The sequence below is a fragment of the Nuphar pumila genome, chromosome 2 (assembly GCF_984573655.1).
Source record: "Nuphar pumila chromosome 2, dmNupPumi1.hap1.1, whole genome shotgun sequence".
In the NCBI taxonomy this organism is placed as follows: Eukaryota; Viridiplantae; Streptophyta; class Magnoliopsida; order Nymphaeales; family Nymphaeaceae; genus Nuphar; species Nuphar pumila.
The window spans coordinates 120825901-120850131 of record NC_143250.1 but is presented as its reverse complement, the minus strand read 5'-3'; the positions used below and the strand labels follow the sequence as shown (position 1 = coordinate 120850131).

At 39.6% G+C, this 24231-nt stretch overlaps 1 protein-coding gene across 1 annotated transcript in view; it reads right to left on the bottom strand.

Annotated features, from left to right (window-relative positions):
- Positions 1-246: 246 nt before the first annotated feature.
- The window catches only part of LOC149846948 (electron carrier/ protein disulfide oxidoreductase), a 71267-nt gene continuing 47282 nt past the window's right edge, over positions 247-24231 (bottom strand). The window contains exons 3-7 of the mRNA XM_089996681.1: positions 5722-5777; positions 5329-5562; positions 4811-5102; positions 953-1149; positions 247-622 (exon numbers count right to left, since the gene is read on the bottom strand). Of these exons, the coding sequence (XP_089852807.1) occupies positions 469-622; positions 953-1149; positions 4811-5102; positions 5329-5562; positions 5722-5777 (933 nt within the window). The 3' untranslated portion in view covers positions 247-468. The remainder of the gene's footprint in view (positions 623-952; positions 1150-4810; positions 5103-5328; positions 5563-5721; positions 5778-24231) is intronic.

Here is a 24231-nt window from a genome sequence, read left to right as displayed (position 1 = left end):
GTTGTGCAAGTATTGAGTCATGCAATTAACAAAACAAGGGCCCTGGTAAATTACTATCAAAATTTATTTGTTCTATATAAGGGGCTTATAGGCACAACTATATTTATGTGAACACTTTATCGGCTCAGCAAAGATCAGAATTGAAGAGCTCACTCAGCTGACCTATCTGACTCATAAGTCATCCATGGACCAAGGATAAAAAGTGAAAGAATGAGGAAACGAAATGCAGAAACAAAACCATCCAAGTTGCATCAAACAGAATAACTTCATTGCCACTTTGCAGAGAATTATGAACTCGTCATCTTTAAGCATTTCTATATTGGGGAATATGGACAGAGAAATGGGTAACTCCCCCAAAGTTTTCTCTCTTATTTGGAAGATTTTCCAAAATTAATTTGACAATATTATACCATTCATACGGAACTGTTTTACCAAAGACCAGTCTTCTTATTCAACTTTGGTTGTTAATCAACAGTTCAAGCTCCAATCATAGGGCCGATAAACTACCCTCAACTGACTGCTGGCGAGCAACCCCAAAAGCTCTTCTGATTTAGATGGCTCCAAGTAATTTGCTGCATGCTTTATCACCTCTATCTCAGTCCTTCCAAAGTCTATGCTATACCTGAAACATGGAGCTTGATAATGAAATATGGAGATACAAACAAACTAATCAAAAATATATTACAGAGACTTGGCTGACACTCAAAAGAATTGTAGTGCTAAATTGCTTCAATACTAGGACAAGCTCAGAGTGCAGTAAGCTTCAATGGGTTCCTTGGCTCCAGTCCAAGTTACCTTAGGCTTGAACCAGATTTCAAAGAATTCAAAAAGAACACGAAAGTAAAACTTCTTGATATACAATGTGGCAAATAGAGATCACTTGAACAACTGTTTAGCAAACTACACTGAATTTGCAAAGTACTTTAAGATCTAAGCAGTTTCTCGGTCTCACCATCGAAGTATCTTGCTCACAAAAGCAACCTTCGTCTCTAAATCAAAAGTTACTCCACCATTTCTCATAAAATCACGGGCTGCCTCCATCAGTTCCTTATCAATATTACCTGGTGAGTAGCACTGAAGACTGGGACCAGATCTTGTTCCGCACACCAAAGTGAAGTGAATTAGAGGTTCAGGGTAAGGCAGGGCCACCTGGCACAGGACAACATTACATTATAATTTTCTCCAGCTAAAAGGGAACCAAGCATGGTAATAAGAAAGCACACACACTCTACAATATATATATATATATATAGGAGAGGCCAGCAGCAGTCATGACCGCCGCTAATGCCCTGGGCGTAAAAATGGAATTAGTGGTGGTTGCAACCACCACTAATACCTTTTTGACGTAATACAACTCTTGATGCTGATCCACGTGAGATCAGCAGTGGAGAAGCATCCACCAACAGTGGACACTTTGTGTGTCCACTGTTACAGGATTATATATATATATATATATATAAGAGAGAGAGAGAGAGAGAGAGAGAGAGAGAGAGAGAGAGAGAGAGAGAGAGAGAGAGAGAATACTTATTACGTATACCAGACATGAAAAATCATGTGTAAAATGTAAGGTTGCAAAAGAACCAATTCAGACATGATGGCAGCAGTTTTTGCAAAAATGCATCCTAAGCCCTTGAGTTGAAACTTGAAAGTTTGGGTCAATGACTCGGCATGACTAAAGATTGAATCCAACAGATTCAGTCCTCATGATATATTGCTTCTAGAAATTTCCTTTAGAAAACCAAGTCTTGCCAAACAGTTCCTATCTGTCATTACCTCTCTCTCTCTTGCTACAGGCATTTCCTTCTATTTGTCTAAATGGTTTCTATAAATGCATGTATTTATTGTGCATCTTTTATCCCTTTTGTTTCCTTTTTCAAATTCTTTGTTTTGAATTTTAAGGGTCAATTTATACTATTTTCACTAAGCTGGACACGCCCATGGGGTCAGATTTGGTTAAAATCACTCCCCTATAAGTTTCAACTATGTAGTTTGGAACCCCTGAGGGTACCCAATATATACAGGAAAGGAGGAACGTCCAAACGGACGTTTGATTGGACAGTCCAAATGCATCTCTCTCTCTCTCTCTCTCTCTCTCTCTCTCTCTCTCTCTAACGAAGACCAACCCTCTGCTACAACCCCCCTCCCCCCCTCTCTTCTACAACCTAACGACTCTTTGAGAAGAGCTCTTCTCCCCCTCTCTTGTACAAATAGGGGTGATCCCCTCCTTTGTACTCAATTCTTCTTAAGCATTTCCATATTAAATAAAGATTATTATTTTTATATTGTGTTCTTCCATTTAAGATGTTGCACCCATTGAAAATAAGATGCGAGAGAATCGTTTACGGTGGTTTGGACATATTCGGCGAAGGCCTAATGATGCTCCAGTTAGAAGGTTGGAGAAATGGGAAAATATATTAGTTAAAAGAGGTCGGGGTAGGCCTAGGAAGACTTGGATGGAGATGATAGGAAAGGATATGAATGCTTTGAACCTCACCGAGGACATGGCGTTGGATAGAAATGATTGGAGGAAAAGGATTCATGTGGAAGACCCAAAATGAATTTCTTTTTTGGTTCATATCGCTGACCCCAATTGTTTTGGGATGAAGGCGTAATTGTTGTTGTTGTTGTTGTTGTTGTTTGTTCTTCCATTTATACTCTTTTTGTGGGTTGTGCTTGTAGTGTCTCCAATAAACACCTATTGTACGCTTTCGTACTTTTGTAGAAGATCACCATTTCATTACATGGGATCAGAGCTTGAAAGCTTCTAGATCTTGAAGATTTTCACCCCATTTTCTGTGCCTCCTTAGCAACAGGTGATTCATCCTTGTGTTCGTGATTCAAGTGATTTTTATGCAACTCTCATTGAAGAAAAAAGACGTTTGGAGGATAGATTGGCTACGCAAATTTGTGATTGTGCTTTTTTTCCTTCTTCTCTTTCCTGTTTTTCTTTTTTCTCTTTCTCTTCCCATCTATCTCTCTTTCTTTTCTCACCTTTGTAAAAGATGGATGATAATGATAAAGTCACCATCGTGCCCATGAAATTAAATGACACTAACTATGTGATGTGGGCTTCAATAATGAAGCACTACATTTGGAAAAAAGGGTTTTGGGGTATAGTAGATGGTTCCAATTCAGAACTAAAACTAATTCTCACAAAAATTGAGAATGAGAAAGAAGTACATCTAACGGAAGGAGAGAAAAATAAGGCTTTATCCACCTATGAGAAAAAATAAAAAAAGTGGAGGATAGGGCACGCCAAAATTATGTCATGGCTAATTAATAGCGTCGACATCAAGAAATGCTCTAGTCTAGCCAAATTTGAGCATGCTAATAAAACTTGAAAATAGCTTAAGAATATATATTCCCTTAAAGATATTCCACATGTGTGCAATTTGCAAGATAAAGTTTAGACTTTGACTCAAAATGATAAAAGTATTAGAGAATATTATAACGAGTTATCCGAACTTTGGAAAGAGTGGGCTCTTCTTGAGCCAAAATGGCATTGTCCCGAAGATATCAAGCTTCGCCAAAAGCAACTCAATATGGAACACTTTTATCGATTCATAAATAGTTTAAGGCCAGAATTTGAAACAACCAAATCGGTTCTTTTACATCGAGGAAAGGTTCCCTCTATCATTGATACTATAGAGGAAAATAGACTTAGGAAGAATACTCCAAAACATAAAGATGATCCCGTTCTAGCTATTATTATTATATATAGTATATATATTACATTTTATATTTTAACATGGACGAGGGAAAATCGGGGTGGAAGCCATGGAAAAGCAAAAGGGGGCGAGGGTCGGGAGTAGACGACGTTGAGAGAGAGGACCAGATTCATCTCGACCGTCTAATTGCACAATCCAGATGATGCTAGACGGATTGGACAATTCATGCACTGGACCGTCCCCTTTCCTTATATATATGCATGATAATAGGATGCAGTAATTGTCGAAGTTATTATAGTGACCAGAAGAAACTTCCTAAAATTTCAATCAACAAAATGATATCAAGCTCATTTCTTATGATCTATCACCATTCACATTATAGACCGAAACACGTGTGTGCATGTAATTACACTGTGTATCTATCATACACCTAGGCCTTGTATTGTCAATTTATAATTCTACATGTCCTAGCGCAATCATCATGCAGTATCACAGTCCAAATATTGTTCTTGACAATAGTTATAGAACAGTTTAATCGATTACATTGAAGGTAGTATTTTCAAGGTTGTTCAAGAAGCAACAGGATGCCTGCTTATGATCCATCACCAAAATGATATCAAGCTCATTCATTTCTTATGATCTATTACCATTCACATTATAGAGACTGAAACACGTGTGTGTGCATGTATCTATGATACACCTAGGCCCTTTATTGTCCATATCTTTATAATTCTATACGTGTAGTAGTGCAGACATGCAGCACCAGAGTCCAAATACTGCTCTTCACAACAATTGTAAAACAGTTTAATTGATTAAATTGAAGGTAGTATTTTCAAGGTATCAGTTCAAGAATCAACAGAATACCCTTCATTATTATCTAGAATCAATTAATAGAATTATACAGCTGTTCAAAATATGACAACAGTGATTTTACCCCCACCATCTTATGCTTAAACATAAATAAATAGAATTCATTAAACTAATAGAAAAGTCTTTAAATAATCAGGCAAGCCTCAAAGATTTACCAACAAGGAAATGCCTTCAAACTAAATTTAATCAGAATGGAGAATAAACAACCTATGGATAATCAAATCGATTATAATTAGATTAAATAAGTTTTTTTAGAATGTGTCATCTTTCACCTGTGCACGTCCATCCTTCAAACTAAAGGGTTTCATAAGATTGTACGGAGGTCGTTGATTGCCACGAAGGATGCCATTTTGGATTGCAGACAACGAGTATGGGTAACCCCCCACAACATACTTAAATTCACCAAGGAACTTACGGCGCTCCAGTGGTCCAGCAGGATAACCCCAAGATAATATGGCATGAATAGCCATCATGTTGTAGAGATTTATAAAGAAGGCAAGCTTCTCCTCCCTGGATGTATTAAGCAATTCAACCCTTTGAAGCTCTTCAACTATTCTTAAGTACCTGAAAAGCAGAAGACAAAGTAGGATAGATAGAGATTTAGAAAAATGTCCTAAAACCATTATCTCATCAGATCAATATATACATTGAAAAGGGTTTTTTGTAACACGATATCAAACAAAGAAGATCTCCCTGTTCATTGGCCAGAAAAGAGGTCATACACTCTCGACCTTTTTTGTGATAAATACATGTCCTAGATTCAAAATAAGTACACAAAAGTGCAACTGACCTTCCGAACTCCTCGCAGTATCTTATGCTTGTGTAATCAACATGTCGACCATCATCAGAAACATAGGCTTCAAAGATTGCATAAGAAAGGAATCTCAACCTTGAAGCAATTTCTGTTAGAGGCTTGGGTTTCACATCGATAATACCCCTTGGGATGTTATAGCATTGACTTGACACAACAGGATCATGATCGAGGAAACGATACAGTTGATTCCCATCTTCAAAAATATTTTCACTGAAACAGAAAGTTATAGTGAGATTGCAAATATAAAAGGTACAAGAAAACTTGCTTCATGAAGACAACTATTAAAATTGCAAAAAAAAATGAATTTATGAACAAATAGTTAAATATAAAGAGCATATGCTAAAATATGGAACACATTATTGTACGTACTCCAGAACATGACAGATGAAAAATTTCTCCACAAGCTTTCGTCCAAATTCCACTGCCTGTACCATAGGAGAAAAGTTGAACAAGTTGACAAGAAAATGCTTATGCTAAAACTAAATTTGATACAAAAAGATTTCTTAGGAAAATAAGGAATTTATATAAACATAAACAGGATGCACAACATTCTAAATGAAATTATACCCCATTCTTTGTCAGACAGGAATTGCATAATTGTTGCTATCCTTTTCAGGTTAACAAAAAATTATTTATTTTTATTAGAGTATATGTGAGATCACAATGGCTCATGAAAGAACAGTAAAAAAAATATGTATACCAAAATTAAACACATTTTCCAAATGGCATATGAAAATCCATGTGTAAGGTGTTAAATGATTTAGTGTGGTTGGCATTTTTATTGCATTCCTTGTGCAGTCATCACTTGCCCTATGGAGCACGGTTGCCAGTTGAGGAAGCGGGAAGCGAGGTACTTTCAAAATTTTAGGAAGCGGGAAGTGTGGGACCACTTAGGAGCGAATCGGGAATCGTCTCGGAAGCGACCTAGGAAGCGAACCGGAAGAAACCTAGGAAGCGAGGGGGAAGCGAAAAAAATTTAAAATTAAAAAAAAAAATAAAAAAAAAATTTGAAAAAATGGGGAAAGCGTGATGAGAAGCGTGCTTCCCATAAAAGGGAAGCGTGTTTCCCATAAAAGAGAAGCGTGCTTCCCATTTAAAAAGGGCACTTCCCCGCGCGTTTCGGAAGCGCGATGTTTTGCGCTTCCCCACTTACCTAGGCGCTTCTGGTAACTCTGTTATGGAGTAACACAAAATACCACCACAAATGAGTACTAAATTCCCAAGGGAATGTAACTCTTTGAGTTTGACATGCCAATGGCCCTCTCACTACCCAAAAAGATGCATCTTTTCTTTCTCTTAAAGAAAAGACATCACCTAGGAAACTTCTTAAAATCTATATGAACTCAATGCAGAATATTATTATTGTTTGTTAAATATCATTTACTTGAGATTGTTGACAGGAAAATCTCTCACTTCATTTTTTTGCATTTATAATGTTTTTTAGTTTTTTTGTCTTTATATTATATTTTAGTTTTTTGAAATATACTGATTTTAATGAAATATAGTTTTTCAATAAGCTATTTAGCATGTTGTAAACAGTAAAAAAGAGAAGGATACAACACATGACCAACCCAAGGGTGGGCACTATCGAGCAAAGTAGAAATGAAAATGCAAGAGAGAAGATGAGGGTGAATGGAACACTCAAAGAGGAGAGTTCATTCCTTATTCAAAAGAGCTGCAAGTCTTCCCTTATAAGGGCCGATCCTTTTTCTTAACTAAAGACCTACACTAAGACATAAAAGACGATTTGACTCTTTGACTTCTACAAAAGAATATTAATATTTACAAGAATACCCCTCATAATAATGTAATGTACAATAGAGGATAACACAAAGATTAATAATACAAAGTTTCACATTTCTCAACACTTTCCCTCTGTAACGCCCCCAAAATCCTGGACTTGTAACTTTTTAGGAAAAATTTTAAAGCCTTGTAATCATTCCTTTATCAGAGTTTAAAATAGAAGTTCAACGAAAAAAAAGGTGTTTGAAATAACAAGTCAACAGAGCTTGGGTGCATTACAGGTGAACCTTTTCTATTACACAACGGATTCGTAACTCCGCATATTCATTGAAACCAAATAGATTCAAAACGAGGTTTTAAAATTTATATGAAAAGTAAAATTTCAAAGAAACCCTTTTACCAAATTACAAAAGATGTCCTCAGAAGCGAAATGTCAGGGAAAGAGTGCCATCTTGATATCATCATGCCATCGCCATCGCTTGTCGTACCACCTAATCATCGCATGTACCCATGAAACGGGGTCAGGTCGATAAAAATCTGGTAGGTGCATAGATATAATAATTCAGAATAAGACTAACACATGCGTAGTTCCATTCGTGATATGGAGTTTAACATAAGTCGAAATGAGCATGCTAATCTTATTTCTGTATCGTTCCAATTTTATCAGATGTCTCCGAAGAGTGAGTAAAATGAGCGAAAAGAGCATAATGATCATACTAACAAAATTCAAAACCAAATTAACATTAACGGTGTTCTTTTCGCAGTGTGTAAGTCAAAATAAGTAAAATGAACTGATAACTTTGTTTCGATATTTGTTGTCCTGAGGGTACGCACAAAAGAAGCGTATAAATAACTGAGACTGCCCGGGGGTTTGTTATTCTATGTATTTTGATACCCCGAATAACTAGCTTAGTATGTTCCTAAGAAGACGGCCAATGACCGAGAGAGAATTCTCCAAAGACATTCGTGGTAAGGGATACATCCAACTTTTGTAGAAGTTTATGAGAACTACCACGTAGGATAATTTTTTGTAGTCCCGTCCCCTAACTCCGATGACTGGGGACACTGAGTCATTTGCTAGAGTACTTGTTAATAACCTATCCATCAAAAATTTTGTACCATCACATCCTCTCTTGACGGAACTAAGAGACGAATGGATACGTCAGGTTCTATTTTAATGGACAACCCATTCTGCATACTCTGGTCTTTCAAACTAAATCGAGTATCTTACCTGTGAAGGTGATGAACATCATTTATGTGATTTTTTATGTTATCATTGTGCATTTGCACGCTACGAGGTTACCATAAACCTCTCATCCAATCATCATAGTACTAACATGCCGAGCATGTCTGATAGTACCGCTATGATGAAAGGGATATCGGTTTCCTAGAAAAAAACCCTAACTTTATTGTGTTGTGAAAGAAACGATGTAACCATTTTAGTTTAATTCGACATGCTCTGGTTTTTCAAACCAACTCGAGCATCTTACCTGTGAAAGCGATTATCATCATTTATGTGATTTTCCATGTTATCATTGTGCATTTGCACGTTACGAGGTTACCATAAACCTCTCATTCAATCATCGTAGTACTAACATGCTGCACATATCTAATAGTACCGCTACGATGAAAGGGGTATCGGTTTCCCAGAAACAAACCCCCAACTTTGGTTAGAAAGTCTCAACTCCCCGTACTCATGGTCGGGGGTATCCGAGTCATTCAGATATCAAACAAAAGACCGTACGTACCTCTTAGGGCTACACAAGTTTAAGAAAAAGACTTGGTTGCGAATGAGCAACCGTCAGGTATTCGTTTCTTTTGCTTTTCAAAAACCATGCATATTCAAATATTGGAATCTCACAAGAAATCCCTTTTTCTTTAAAGCTTTGGCAGACGTGCCTGAATTCGTGTCTTTAAAAAAAGCAAGCGTAATACAAAATAGGGAAGGATACCTAAAAATGTGTACCTTGCAAGGTTGTATATATGTATGTATAATACATATATCACAAAGTGTGAGCTTATGCACATTACAATGCAGCGACAATATATAGAGCAAGACTCGATGTGCGAAACCACACACCGAGTTAAATAAATTGCGTAAGTAGTGCATGAGGTACGAAACCATACCTTAGCTAAATAAATACATAAGCAGTGCATGAGGTACGAAACCATATCTCAGCAAAATAAATACGTAAGTAGTGCACGAGGTATGAAACTATACCTCGGTTAAATAAATACATAAGCAGTGCACGAGGTACAAAATCGTACATTGGCTAAATAAATGCATAAGCAGTAGCTTGTGCACGTAACAACGTGGTGGCAAAATAAATGACATAAAGCAAGACTCGATGTGCGAAACCACACATCGAGTTAACCGCACCTCGCCTAAATAAATGTGTAAGCAATACACGAGGTACGAAACCGTACATCAGCTAAATAAATGCGTAAGTAGTGCATGAGGTATGAAACTGTACCTCGGTTAAATAAATGCGTAAGCAATAGCCTATGCACGTAACAACGTGGCGGCAAAGTAAATGACATAAAGTAAGACTCAATGTGCGAAACCACACATCAAGTTAAATAAATTGCGTAAGCAATAGCCTGTGCACGGAACAGCGCGAGGGCAAAATAAATGACATAAAAGTAAATGGACAAGGATTCGCAAAACTGCGCCCTTGAGTTAAAAGCATACATGTATGTATATATATATATATTTATTTATTTATTTATTATATATGCTTATACACATATTTTAGAATTGTCTTGCCATTGTCTTGTATGCAACTTTCCTCTACCTCGGAGATTGTCGGATTCGCTGACGATTTCAAGCATAGGTTATCAAGAGCTCATGCCTTGGTGTGTGTGTAGGGTCCGTTGCACCGGTTTGGTGCGCTAAAAGGTTCGTCGTACTGCAAAAATAAGAACGAAGGAATTCTTTTTAAAACAATACATTTGTGCTAGGTTTGTGATGTAGGGGTCGAACCCGACATTGATTTGAGCAGAGTCCAGAATCGGGGTGAGTCGATCTAGGACCCGGTGTTAGCTCAGCTCGGCTCGGCAAAGTCCGACTGGCTACAAACGAGGACCGAGTTGGGCTCGGTAAAGACCGAGCACAACCCGGACGAGTCTGTCCATCAGGGTTGGGCCACTACCGCAGGCAGTGGCTAGCCCATGGCTGAGCAGGCCACGATCGAGCTAGACTTGGTTGGACCCCATCCGAGCCGAGCTCGGTTTCGATTGTCTGAGGAAAACAAAAAGGGGAGGGGGCGGGCTCGGTAGTTAGGCCGAGCCTGGCCCTTCCCCTGGACGGGACCGAGCCTAGGCTCGATCCTCTGGTGTTGAGTACCGAACTGGGCTTAGTTCAGACCGAGCCCAGCTCGGTATGTCCCCTCAGTCGCAGCATCTTGCTGCAGCTGAAGGGCTCGGGGAAAAGAGTGGGGGCAGGAAGGCCACCCCTCCAGCCTGCGTAAATGGAGGGAGAAAAGAGGTAGATAGGTGCCCTCTTGTCGGTGCCGTTGCCAGGGAAAAGGGGAGGCAGGAGGGCTGGTGCAATCCTGCTAGTGCCGCTCAGGGAAAAAGAGAGAGGCAGCAGGCAGAAGGGCCAGCGCCCTCCTGTCGACGCCAAACAGGGAGAACAGAGAGAGGCAGAGGCAGGAAGGTCGGCGTTTTTCAGAGAAAGGAGGAGGCAGGAGGGTCGGCGCCCTCCTGCCGGCACCGTTGCTGGGGAAAAGGGGAGGCAGGAGGGCACCGACCCTCCTGTCGGCGCCGCTCAAGGAAACAGGGAGAGGCAATAGGCAGAAGGGTCGGCCCTCCTGCCGGTGCCACACAGGGTGAACAAAGAGAGGGTGAGGCAGAAGGGTCGGTGCCACACTGGGAGGACAAAGAGAAGCGGAGAGAAGAGAGTACCTGGGAGAGAAGGAGAGACGCAGGGGGATCTCGGCGGAAAGGGTCGGCCTTCGGCTGAGGGGGAGAGATGCACAGGGGAGAGGGAAGCTCGGGAGAGAGAGAGAGAGAGAAGGCGTAGGGGGGTTTTCTCCTTTTTTCGTAAAAGGGAAACCCCCTGCATGGGTTTAAATAGAGAAAGTCGGGGGGTGGGGGTTGGATCCAAAATGATTTTTTTTTTAAAAAAACCAAGTCTTTACACCCTCAAACTTGGGATGATGCAAGAGGAATCATTCTAAATTTAGAAAGAAATTCTTGAAATGAGAAGGTACAAGGCTTTTAGTAAACACATCAACAATTTGATCTTCTGAAATTACGTGTTCAAGTCTCATCTTCATAAGCTTTCCTTGTAAACTGAAAATCTATCTCTATTTGCTCTGTAATATCATGAAAGTGGGTTCTTTGCTATATGAATGCCACTCACATTATCACAATATAAGAAGGATTTTCCACACACAAGTACTCCAAATTCTTGCAGCAACCATCTAATCCCGATTGTCTCTGCAATGACTTCAGTCATTGCTCTATATTTTGCCTCCACAGTAGATGATGCAACCCTCTGTTGCCTTTTGCTTTTCCATGAAATGAACTACCAAGAAAGATACAAAATCCAATGGTAGATAGTCTGTAATGTGTAGACCCTCCAAAATCAGCATCACAGTATGCTCTAACCTCTATGGGAGACGACGAAGAAAAGAACATACCAAAATGCAGTGTCCCTTACATATCAAATGATCTTCAACACTGCAGTAAGATGAACAGTTCTAGGAGCATTCACGAACATACTCATTGCATGAACTGCATAAGCAATGTCTGGTCTATAAATAGTTAAGTATATTAAGTTGCTTCAAAACAACAGGATCATCCAAGTCTTCTCCATCAGTAGACCTTAGCTTCATATTTGGCTCCATAGGAGACTCTACATGCTTAGAGTCATCTATCAATCTAGTCTTTGACACAAAATCCGTTGTAATGCCCTCAAAATCCCAGACTTGTAACTTTTTAGAAAAAATTTGAAAGCTTTGTAATCATTCCTTTTTCAGAGTTTAAAATAGCAGTTCATCAGAAAATGATGTTTGAAATAACAAGTCAACGGACCTTGGGCGCATTACAGGCAAACATTTCCTTTACACAATGGATTTGTAACTTCGTACATTCGTTGAAACCAAATAGATTCAAAACAAGGTTTTAAATAATTAAAGTTTATACGAAAAATGGAATTTCAAAGAAACCCTTACACCAAATTACAAAAATGTCCTCAGGAGCGAAACATCAGAAAAAGAGTCACATCTTGATATCATCACGTCATTGTGTCATCGTTTGTCGTACTGACCTAACCATCACATGTACCCATAAAACGGGTCAGAATGACAAAAATCTAGTAGGTGCATAGATATAATAATTCAGAACAAGACTAACATAATATGTTGTTCCTTTCGTGATATGCAAGTCAAAATAAGTAAAATGAACATGATAACTTTGTTTCGATATTAACTGTCTTGAAGGTACACACAGGGAAAATGTAGAAACAACTAAGACTACCCGAGGGTTTGTTATTCTATGTATTTTGATACACCGAACAACTAACTAAGTCTACTCCTAAGAGGACGGCCAATGATCGAGAGAGAATTCTCTAGAGGCCACTTGTTCAAGGAGATACATCCATACTTCTGCAAAAGTCATTGGGACCAACCACTTAGGATAATTTTTGGTAGCCCAGTCCTCTAACTCCGATGCCAGGGACACTGAGTTCAATTGCTACTCGAGGAGCGTAGTTGTTAACAACCTGTCCATCGGAGTTTTTGTATCATCTCATCCTCTCTCTTGACAGAACCAAAGAGACGAATGAATATGTCAGGTTCTATTTTAACTGACGACTTATTGTACATGCTCTAGTCTTTCAAACCAACTCGAGCATCTTGCCTTTGAAGGCGATCATCACCATTTATGTGATTTTCTTTTTATAATTGTGCATTTGCACGCTACGAGGTTACCATAAACCTCTCATCTAATCATCGTAGTACTAACATGGCGTGTATGTCTGATAGTACCATTATGATAAAAGGGGTATCAAATTCTAAAAAAGAAGCCCCAACATTTATTTAAAAATCTCAAAGTCTTGATTATTACTATTTATGTGATTTTCTTTTTTATCATTGCGTATTTTGCACGCTACGAGGTTACCATAAACCTCTTATCTAATCATCGTAATACTAACGTGTCGTGCATGTCTGATAGTATCGTTATGATGAGAGGGGTATTGGTTTCTTAGAAAGAAACCTCAATATTATTTAGAAATCTCAAAGTCCCGTGCTTTAGGGTGGGGATATCCGAGTCATTTCGAATATTGAAACAAAGGACCGTATGTACCACTTAGGGCTACGCAGTCGAAGCCCTTTCGTTACGCAAAGTTGAGGGAAAGACTTGGTTGCGAATATGCAAACGCCAAATATTCGTTTTTGCTTTTCGAAACAACGAATATTACATACTTTGGAATCTCGCATGTGGAATTCCCTTTCTTTAAAGACTTGGAGAGTATGCACAAATTTACGTCTCTAAATGCAAGTGTAATACAATGTAGGCAAGAGTACGCACAAATGCATACCTTATAAAGTCAAATATATATATCAAAGCATAAGCCTTTGCACATTTCAGCGTAGCGACAATGTAAATGACATAAAGTCAAACTCGTGTACGAAACCACACGTCGAGCTAAATAAACTTCATAAGCAATGCATGATATACAAAACCATACATCGGCTAAATAAATTGCGTAAACAGTGCACGATATATGAAATTGGACATTGGCTAAGTAAATTGCGTAAGCAATAACCTATGCACGTAACAATATGACAGCAAAGTAAATTACATAAAGCCAGACTCGATATACGAAACCACACATCAAGCTAAATAAATTGCATAAGCGATGCACGATGTACAAAACCGTACGTCGGCTAAATAAATTGCGTAAGCAGTGCACGATGTACGAAACGGTACATCGGCTAAGTAAATTGCGTAAACAATAGCCTGTGCACGTAACTGCGGCAACAAAGTAAATGACATAAATTTTAAATGGACAAGAATATGCAAAACTGCATCCGTGAATTAAAAGCATATATATGTATATCCGTATAAGTTAGAAGTATTTTGTCATTTGTCCTCGTATGCAACTTTTCCCTACCTCAGAGATGGTCAAACTCGCGGACAATTCCGAGTGTAGTTTTTAAAGGCTTGTGCCTTGGTAAGTGTGTCACGTTAGTTACACCGATATGGTGCACTATAAGATATTTTATCGTGCAAAATAAATGATGCAACCATTTTAATTTAACAAAGTATGTAATGTTTGTGTTGCAGGGGTCGAACCTGAACCCAGTTCGAGCTGACCGGACCGAGACCAAGCCCAACTTGAGACCTTGGGTGTGCCCTGGTTCTGGCAGGCTCGACTGAGTCGAGCCTGACTGAGCCTACCCGAGCTGGCAACCAAAAAGGGTAGGTGGGCTCGACACAATCGAGCCCGACCCAACCAACTAGTAACCCAACAGGGCTTGGCCAGAGGGCTCGATCAAATCGAGCCCGAACAAGCCCACAAAGTGACCAGGCTGAAGGTGGGAACCGAGCTGGGCTCGATAATGACAAAGCTCAACTCGGTCGGGCCTACCAAAGCATGGATAGGCCACTACAGTAGGCAGTGGTCAGCCCACGACTGAGCAGGCCACAACCGAGCCAGTCTCGGCTCCAGGGCAAGAGGGGAAACAAAAGAGAGGGGAGGGGCTCGGCGATCAGGCCGAGCTTGGCCTGGCCCTCAAGATGCGACAAAAAGAGGCAACAAAGGGGGTGGGTGGGTTCAGCGGTCAAGCCGAGCCCAACCTGGCTTGGCCCCCATGTTGCAACAACAAGGGGCGACAGGCTCAACCGACAAAGGGGGTGGGTGGGCTCGGTGGTCAGGCTGAGCTCAACTTGCCCACTTCAGACTTGCTGAAAAAATGCAGAGAAAGGGCAAGAGGGGTGGCGCCCTCCTGACTGGGATCAACAGGGAAACGAGAGAGAGAGGCGCAACGAAGACCTGCTTTGAGCTCACTAATTTCTTCAAAGTAACAATACCGAAGGCACGACCCGACCAGTTAAGGCCAGGAATGCATCGCCGGTAGAAGGGACGAGACAACTGGTGCACACCCAAAGATGGGTCGGTCGTACTCCGATCCCGAAGGCCAACACAATAGGATTGAAATCCTGTGATGTTATCCCATGCCAATGTATAAAGAGCGTAGGCCTGCCTCAGGTCGGGCGACGGCACCAGGCAGTGCCACCACCACAAAGAGAAAGATGGGCAGGAGGGCAGCGCCCTCTTGCCGGCATCAAGGGTGGGAGAAAGAGATAGGAAGATAGAGAGAACGAGAGAGGGCAGGAGAGGTGGCGCCCTCCTGCCTGGGATTAACAGGGAGACAGGACAGAAGGTCGGAGGGGCATATCTGAGGGGGCTTCGACTTTCAGCAAAGAGGGGGAGAGAGGCATCAAGTGTAATATCCGGAAGAAATAGGTATACTTAATCGATTTGGGTCTAGGACCCGATATCCGGACCCGGGAAGGAATCAATAAATGGGTGTTAAATTAAGATTTTATAATAAATTTAATTGGGTAAATACTTAGGTATTAGGGTCGGATCCACAATTGGACCCGCAAGGATCCAACTGAGGATCCGTTAGCTCAGAAAGACCCGGATCCAAGCATATGTTGGATCGGGTGTTGCGGGTCGCAGGGTTTGGACCCGGACCCGAGTACGAGCCTTATGAAATAAAATGAAGAATCGTGCCTCAAGCACAATTCTTGCATTTCAAGATTTCGAGAGGGTGAAAGGGGGATTACGCAGAACGTAACCAACCCCTCTTTTCTCGGAAGGAGGTGGAAAGGGGGAGCTCGGCATAAAAGAGGAGGGGAATCCCCTCAGTCAAGCTTTCAATTTCCTCCCTCTCACGATTGGTGCGCACAGTAGAGGAAGGAGCTCTTCACGACAGGAGCTTCGACCATCCGCCCCCGTCAAGGCTCTTGCGAGGATCTTCCTTCACGGCAGTAGGGGGGGAAACTCCATTAGCCTGCACCTCTTCGCGACGGGAGCCTCCAGCCATCGGAAAATCATCGTAAAAAGGTACGGCTATTCTTGGAAATGGATGAGGGATCGAACGTGGGTTCGATCTTGTATGAGGGTTTGAGGAGAGGGAGGTTATGGGAATAGGATTTCGGACTGTTACGGGGGTTTTCTTTCAAGAAATAAAAAGAGGGGTTTAGGGGTAGCGATCCGGGTTGGGGGATAAGGCTGGTCCAACCCTAAACCCTAGGATTTTCATTTTGGCCGACATGGGATCGGTGAAGGGCGAAGACAGCCGGTTACGACAGCCCAGTTCTTGCTTGGAATACCCCGGATTTGGGGGTTCTTTAGCCTGGAAAACGATGAGCTCTGGCTGGGTGAGTGTGAGTGCGTTGAGCTAGAGGTTTTTTTTTGCTATATCTCGTGTGCTCTAATTTGTAGTAGATTACGGTATATATAACCTGTTATTTTCTTTGGTATTCTGAAAATATTTGCTTAGAATATAACGTGGAAATGATAGCTTAAAAGCAGGGGGAAAAAAACTCGATGAAGTTGAGGGTGTAATTAGATCATGATTTTGCTATTCACTCGATGAAGTTAAATCTTGTTATTGCTACATGCATGAGAATTTGTTGTGTCTGAATTTACATATTGTATTCTTGAAATTTAGAGAAAACAATGGAAGATTTTTGGTTGTTGTGTCAAATCTGATTATCCTATTGTAGAAAGAGGTTGGGTGCAAGGGTTGCACAAATATTGTAACAGGCATGACAGCAGCTCGACCCGTTGGATACATTCACTGGGTACCGATGGCTGCCATTATTAGCATTATTTGTAGATGCTATCATTGTTCCTCCATAGTCGGCTGCTAATGGTGTGTTTTCTTTGTTATATAGGCCACTAGCCGTAAGGGAATAGACTGTTTGTCTCCTTTCTTTCTTTTTATGATGGTGTGTGTGCAGTAACCTGATCAGGGGTGTGCTGGATGATCCAATCTAGCTAGTCCAGCCAGCAGTCTAAGTAGTATGGACTATTTAGACAGTAGAACGAAAGGCCTGGGGTTGGCAAGCCCAACCACTCCTCATAGTAGGTGCTGGGATTTTCACAATTGCTGATGAATGGATGAATGATAACATTTCATTTCATGATATTTAAATGTGAGCTTGGTTAGTATACTGCTGCTTGTGTTAATCATGAATGATTGTTGAAATATGTGGCATGTTACATGGAAGTATGTATTGTTTAATGCCTCATGTGCATATATGGATCAATGTGGGTTTTAAAATGTGATATCATGCATGGATTGTTATCATGAATTTATGAGCGATGGATGAATGCATAAGAGGTAGGGGTGTCATAGAGACACTTGTACATGGATGGTACATGCATATGGTGTGATAATTTATGCACTTTATTAAGAAAGTTGGTTTTGTTTCCACATTGACTGCATCACTTACACAACGTAAGATGGTGGCACACCACTACACTGTTCACATGGTATTCGTGGGCGGGAGTCCCATAGGAGTTCTCGCAGGGGTGTATGCGAGCTTTACACTTCACTTTTGCATAGGGTGTTGCAAGATTAAGAACTGAATTAAATAAAAACATAATAAAGAACAGTGTAACTTTTGATCTGGGGTCTTCCATTTGGAGAATGGAGATCTTAGAGTTTCCAGTCCTGGGGAGGCTGTGAGGATACAAAAACTCCGTGTGCGTGAATTTGGCCCCCAGAACCCGATATGGAGGTTCTTTCTCCTGGCCACGGTTTTAAGGAGAACCCGCCACTTTACCCGGGAGTGGTGGTGTTGGTCACAGCTGTGAGTTTTTTTGGTACCAAAGGAAGTGACACTTGTGGGCGTGGGGTGTCCCTTGTGTCCCCGACATTAGATGGAGAGGTCTAATGTTCCGAGGGTGACTCGATCGAGGGCTAGGTTGGAACCCAGTAATAAAATACCAATTTGTGTGCTAATCTACCCTGGGAACCTACTTGACCTCGGGGATTTTACCCGTTTGGTGTATCCGCGGGCGATGAAAATTTAAAAGAGAAACTTAAAGTTGTATGCATTAAATAAGGTCATGCGTATGGAAAGAAAACTCAAACGTAAATGTAAGATAATAAGGAAGTCATGCATTTTCTTATTTGCACTAAGTCATGCATCATTTGAAATGATCTCTAGTTCATGATATGGTAAATGTATGCAATTCATTTCGTAAAAGCATGTTGATATGGTTTGGTATTGCTGTGTATTACTGTTCTTTAGCTGTGAGTATACACAGTCTGTCATATATATGCAAGGTCAGATGTTGCATGTTGGTTGTATATGCACTCACTCAAACTAACATATGAAATCTTATTCATGATCGTTGTCTCACCTAATTTCCTTGAAATAGTAGTGCTCAGAATTTTGTTCTGACCCTTCTACTTCGTTGGTTTTACAGGGAATGGTGAGCAGTGAGGGATGGGCTGTTCACGGAGGATGGACGAGGGTCACATTTTTGGGTTAGACAGTTTCGGCAGTGGCAGAGTGGTTTTACTTTTTGTTCTTGGCTCCATTGTTATTTTCAGTTTTTTTTGTACTCTTTGGTTGAATAAAGAATGGCAATAACAATGTACTTCGGTTCGTAAGTAAATGGTTGGTGTTACTACTCATTGATGATGATTGTCAGTACACTTGTGGTGATGGGATATCCAATGGAAAGTGGAACTGTGAGGACCCCGGATCCTTGGGAAGGTATCTGCATATAAAAAAAAAAAATTTGCATTTTTGAAAAGGAAGGAGTTGGGGTCGTTACATCAAGAGGGTACCTGGCTTGCTTTCCGGTGTGGGAGGGGGTCGAGCAGAGAGAGGGGGTTTCGGGTTTTCGCAGGGGAGGCGACGAGGGAGAGAGAGATGAGAGCAGGGGAGCTCGGGTCCTCGAGGACTTTTAAAAAGAAACCCCCCTTGTGAGGGGTTTAAATAGAAACACAGGGGGCTTGTGGACCCAGATTCGGTCGGATCCAACCTGGATCAAAAACAAATTTTTTTCCAAAAGGCACGAGTCTTACATCCATTACATACACATGATGAGATAGATATAATCTTCTTTTTGAGTATGCAACTTCAAGCCCAAGAAAATATTTTAAGTATCCCAAATCCTTCATTTTAAAAGTGTTGGCTAACTTTCCTTTTCTATTTTCAACTTTCCAAAGATCCTCACCAAAAATGATCATATCATCTATATATAGTAAAAGTATGTGTTTCCCTTGATTTGAAGATGAGAGTGGTGCACCTTCGATCCTAAAGATGCGGAAAAATCCCTATATTACACTACTACTACTACTATGCACGAAAATCAAAGGAAAAGCAGAAAAATAATAAAAAATGCAAAAAAAATAAGAATAAAATAATAGGGTTCAATCTTCAATCTCCCTAATCCCCCCATATAACAAGTATTTATAGAAAAATAAAACCCTATTCCTACTATTGGATCTTATATAGATTCAATATCTGAATACAAAGATCCAAAAAAATTTAAAATCTAAAATGGATCCTTATGGACCTTGACCTTCTACTCTACTCCTGCATCATTCTCCCAGGGTTGGAGAAAACTCACCTCGAGTCTGACTTGCTTTTGCTTCTTCCAATCTCTTTTAACCTATGCAAATCATTCATCTAATATAACTCTGTGTATGGATATCTGACATTAGCCAGATCCGATCCATAGAAGTGCATTTTTTATTATGTTATTTTGAAGAGGGTGCACATTCAGATCGGGCAGTGTGAACTCTGATCAGATCTGCCATTATTGACATATCTGATCAGAGTCATTAGACAGATCAGCATGACCAGCATAGTCACGCAGATCTGATCAGATATGAACACGCAGGAAGAACTGCGTGTTGGCAGAACATGCAGATCCAATCTAATTTGATCTGAAAATTTTTTAGAATCAGATCTGAGTTTTCTTTTGATCAAATCAGATCCACGTGGAGTAGCAGAACTCAGCCCACCCAGTTTATAGAGCACAGATCGGTCTGTTAACGCATACCCGATCTGCGCAAACCATCTTTTAAGTTGGGTTCGGGTTCGGTAACCTTGGTCTGCACCAGCGTGAATCAAAGCACTGTGCTGGCATAACAGCGTGAACCGCAAATCACGTAAGTTGATCTGACTGGTTGGCTGTCACACGTAGTCCAGTATGATCTGCAGATCTCTCATTTCAGCAGATCGTACTGCAAGCTGTCCATGCTTTTGTTGGATTCACCAAACACACATACCAGTGTGAGCAGCGTTGCATCATTTTTTGGGTGTTAAATACTCCATTTAAGCGAGAATCACGCTATATGCTCTCTGCATTGCCCTTTTGTTAGTCTTTTTTATTTAATTCAGTATGTTAGTTTAGATTTTGAGCCCTTTAGGTAATGAGCATACTTAGGTTCTCTTTGCAACTGTGGTAGAGTTAATTGTTTTTATTTGAGTTATCGGAGTCTGATTTGGTCTAAGCAGGCCAAATCGAGCCCAAATCAACCTGCTGGCTGAATCTGTCAAGCAGACCAGATTCATGAATAGGACTCAGCCTGGTCGCTGCTCAATCGGGCCAGACCTAATTTGTTTAACCAGATCAGATCTAGGTTGTGTGAGTTAGCTAGCTACTTAGTATCTCTTTTCTAGTTAGGTTGTTTTCAATTTTGTTAGTTTGTTAGTTTAATCTGTCATTGCATGCTAGTTTATACTCTTTTGCTTCTTGTACATAGTTATTCAATTCTAACAGTTTTCATTGCTCTTAATTATTTGCATAGACTAACATTGGTTATTTTAGAAACCGTGTGTGTGCATTTTTTGTGTTTTCGTTTTGCTTTGTGTGTTTTTGCAAGTAGGCTCACTTTTGGGATAAAAGCACAATAGCAAAGGTTGTGCCAGTGCGGACAAGGAAGTCCGATTGCGAGCAACAAGAGCCCTGTAGACTTTTATTTTATTTTTTATTTTTTTTCGAGCCATTGGCCATTTCAATTCATTGGGTTGTAATAAGCCTCTTTATTATTTTTCTGAGCCCCCGGTAGAGGATAATACATTTTATTTTTCTGAGGGCAATAAAGATTTGTCTTTGTGTGGGGTACAAAAGTTTTTTCTTCACGTTCTCTGTGTTCGACCCAGATCTCCCCTTAATGTGAGTCGATTTTTATTATTTGGTGTTTAGTTTACACATTATTTTTATCGAAAACAACTTTCAAAATATCTTTCATAAAAACTTACAGTAAGTCAGGCAGTCTCGTAGGCTCTCTGTGGCAGTCGTCTTCATCACTGAGCTTTAGGTCCTGTGAAAAACATAAGTACTGGGTAAGAATCAAAGATTCTTAGTTCGAATTCCTCTAAAAATCCAAATAGACAAGAAAAAACATAAATCAAATTCATGCAAGTTTTCAAAGAAAAAATAACTATAACAATCTCATAATTCAAATTACCATTCAAGCATTTAAAAGCAATTATCATACGTTAACAATATATAACATGAAACAGTCCAAGTAAGAATGTATAAACTAATGCAGAACAGTAAATATGCATAATTCTAATGAACATGCATGAATAAATTATTAAGTTATTATCAAAGATCTCTTTTGCATGCATGTCCCTATTAAATACAAACAAGTTTAGTTTAACTTTTCATTAAAACCCGTGAATACTCAAAACGGGTACTATAATTTTTAGAAGTTCAAGATAGGTCCCCAGTTGTACCTTAACACACAATTTGTATTTTATTATTGAGTTTCACACTTGTTCCTCGATCGATATCAGGAATCAACATCATTCATCGAAACATTAAAAATCAACATCTAATGTCAAGACACTAGAAAAATCAGCATTCACTGCTGTCACTTTCTTGGTATACCAATAACAAGAGTTATGTCTACAACACCCCCAGGCAAAGTGGCGGAAAACTCCTTAAAACCGTAGCCGAGAGGCAAACCACCATATCGGGTTCAAGGGCATAATTATACACAGAGTTTTAATATCCTCATAGTTTTCCCAAAACCGCCATCCAGGATTCCCACGATGTGGAAGGGACATCCAGAAAGAAAAACATTAATTACACTGTTTATCTCTTTTATCTTTTCATCAAAAGTTAGATTTTTTACCAAAAGAATCGTTTTGCAATTCAACATGCAAAACACAACATGGGACCTTAGTCCGTTACAATATTTAACAGTGCAATTAATTCAAAAAGCTAATAATTTCAAAAATGGATTTTGCAATGCATATACACAAATCTTAGAGCTACACATGCTCGTGGCCCACATGACCTATAGTGGTTCACATCTGACCACTGATGCATCTTAACCAAAAATCCTCAATGAACATGTAATCATACAATTATTCAAACATGTCCACAATGCATATTCATTCATACACAACAAGAATGTACATATAAAACAAATTGCATATGCATATGAACACTTGCTATGCAACATGCATTTTTTTTTCATGATTCACCTTATGCATAACATCCAACATGCACATGATCATGTTAAAATAAATTCAGAAATTACATATTCATGATATGCATATTTATGCCAACATAATATTCAATTTTATTATCACACATAACCAATAAACACCTTTGCCAATTCGTGCATACTCGGAATACAGAACATAATTACCGAGCCCAAACCTATGCTGCCCCCGTACATGGAACAACACTAGCATGCTATTAGCAGCATGTTTCTCATGCATAAGCATGCAGCCAAAGCAGTGGACAACGGACAGTCTTGCACATAAGTGTAAAACACTACCTTGTCCTACAGCAGCCCACATAACTCATTCATATAACACATTTAACAACATGATAATAGATCATATGGCAACAATAAGAATAAATTAATATTCAGCCTAATCAAGACAACGTACAGAAAAATTTTCTGACATAATGCTGATATAGATCAAAAATCGAAATCTCAAGGTTGTTTCAATGCCCGCCCCTATGGCAACATCAAACAGCTTCATGATGGTCATATCATAGACAAAACAGAGGGGTATGGCAGATCTGGACAAGATCTGCGTGTACATGTGTTCAGCAAGCCCAGACCAGTCAAGAAGTGAGTACACAGCAGATCTGGACCAGATCTGCGTGTACTGCTTGGCAGATTCAAATAAAAAAAATCATATGTATTTAGACCTGAACATGCTTCCTTAATGGATACAATACATGATAAAATAAAAAATTACATAAGCATGTAAATATGAACATGTTTCATTAATAGAAACGAAGCACGATAAAAAAAATATTAAAACTACATATGCATTTAAATCTAAAAATGATTATCACTCTCAAAAACTAATCATGCATGTCCAGTTCAAATAAACTAACATGCATATATAAATCCCATAAACTAATCATGCATATCTAATTCTAACATGCATGGTCTGTGGTCTGCCCATATATATATATGCCCCACTTCTGCCCACACGTATGTATAAACATTGTTGAAAACAGTTTATAACACATGGTAAGTTTCTGAAAGTCATATTTCTGCATGTATATAACCACCTTCGTGTGCAAAACGTCATTGAAGGTGGTTATATACATGCAGAAATATGACTTTTCAGAAACTTACCATGTGTTATAAACTGTTTTCAACAATGTTTATACATACGTGTGGGCAGATCTGGGGCACACGAAAATAAGGTTGGAAACTAACTTCATATTGCTGCCCACTATGGCCAAAAAATCAGCACCACTTTGTGGTACAGCCAACTAATCTTCAGCATTATTAAAAAAAAATCAGTTTTTGCATGCATATTTATATCAGCAACTATATATAAAAAAAAATTAAAATGTTGGGCTTTGGAATAGGTCTGGTTTTGGATCAGACCATATCCAAAACCGGACGTGGATGGGTCAACCGAATGTATAGTCAGTCCCACGCATATATATATATATATATATGTTATGCAAGCTAATGTCATGAAATAAAAAATCAGAGATATGAGCATGGGAATGAGATCTGAATATGCATAATTAATTAGAAACGATATATGTTAAACAGAAACAGCATGTGCATTAAATCTGAATTTGCATACTTAATTAGAAACGATATACGTTAAACAGAAACAACATATGCATTAAATTTGGAT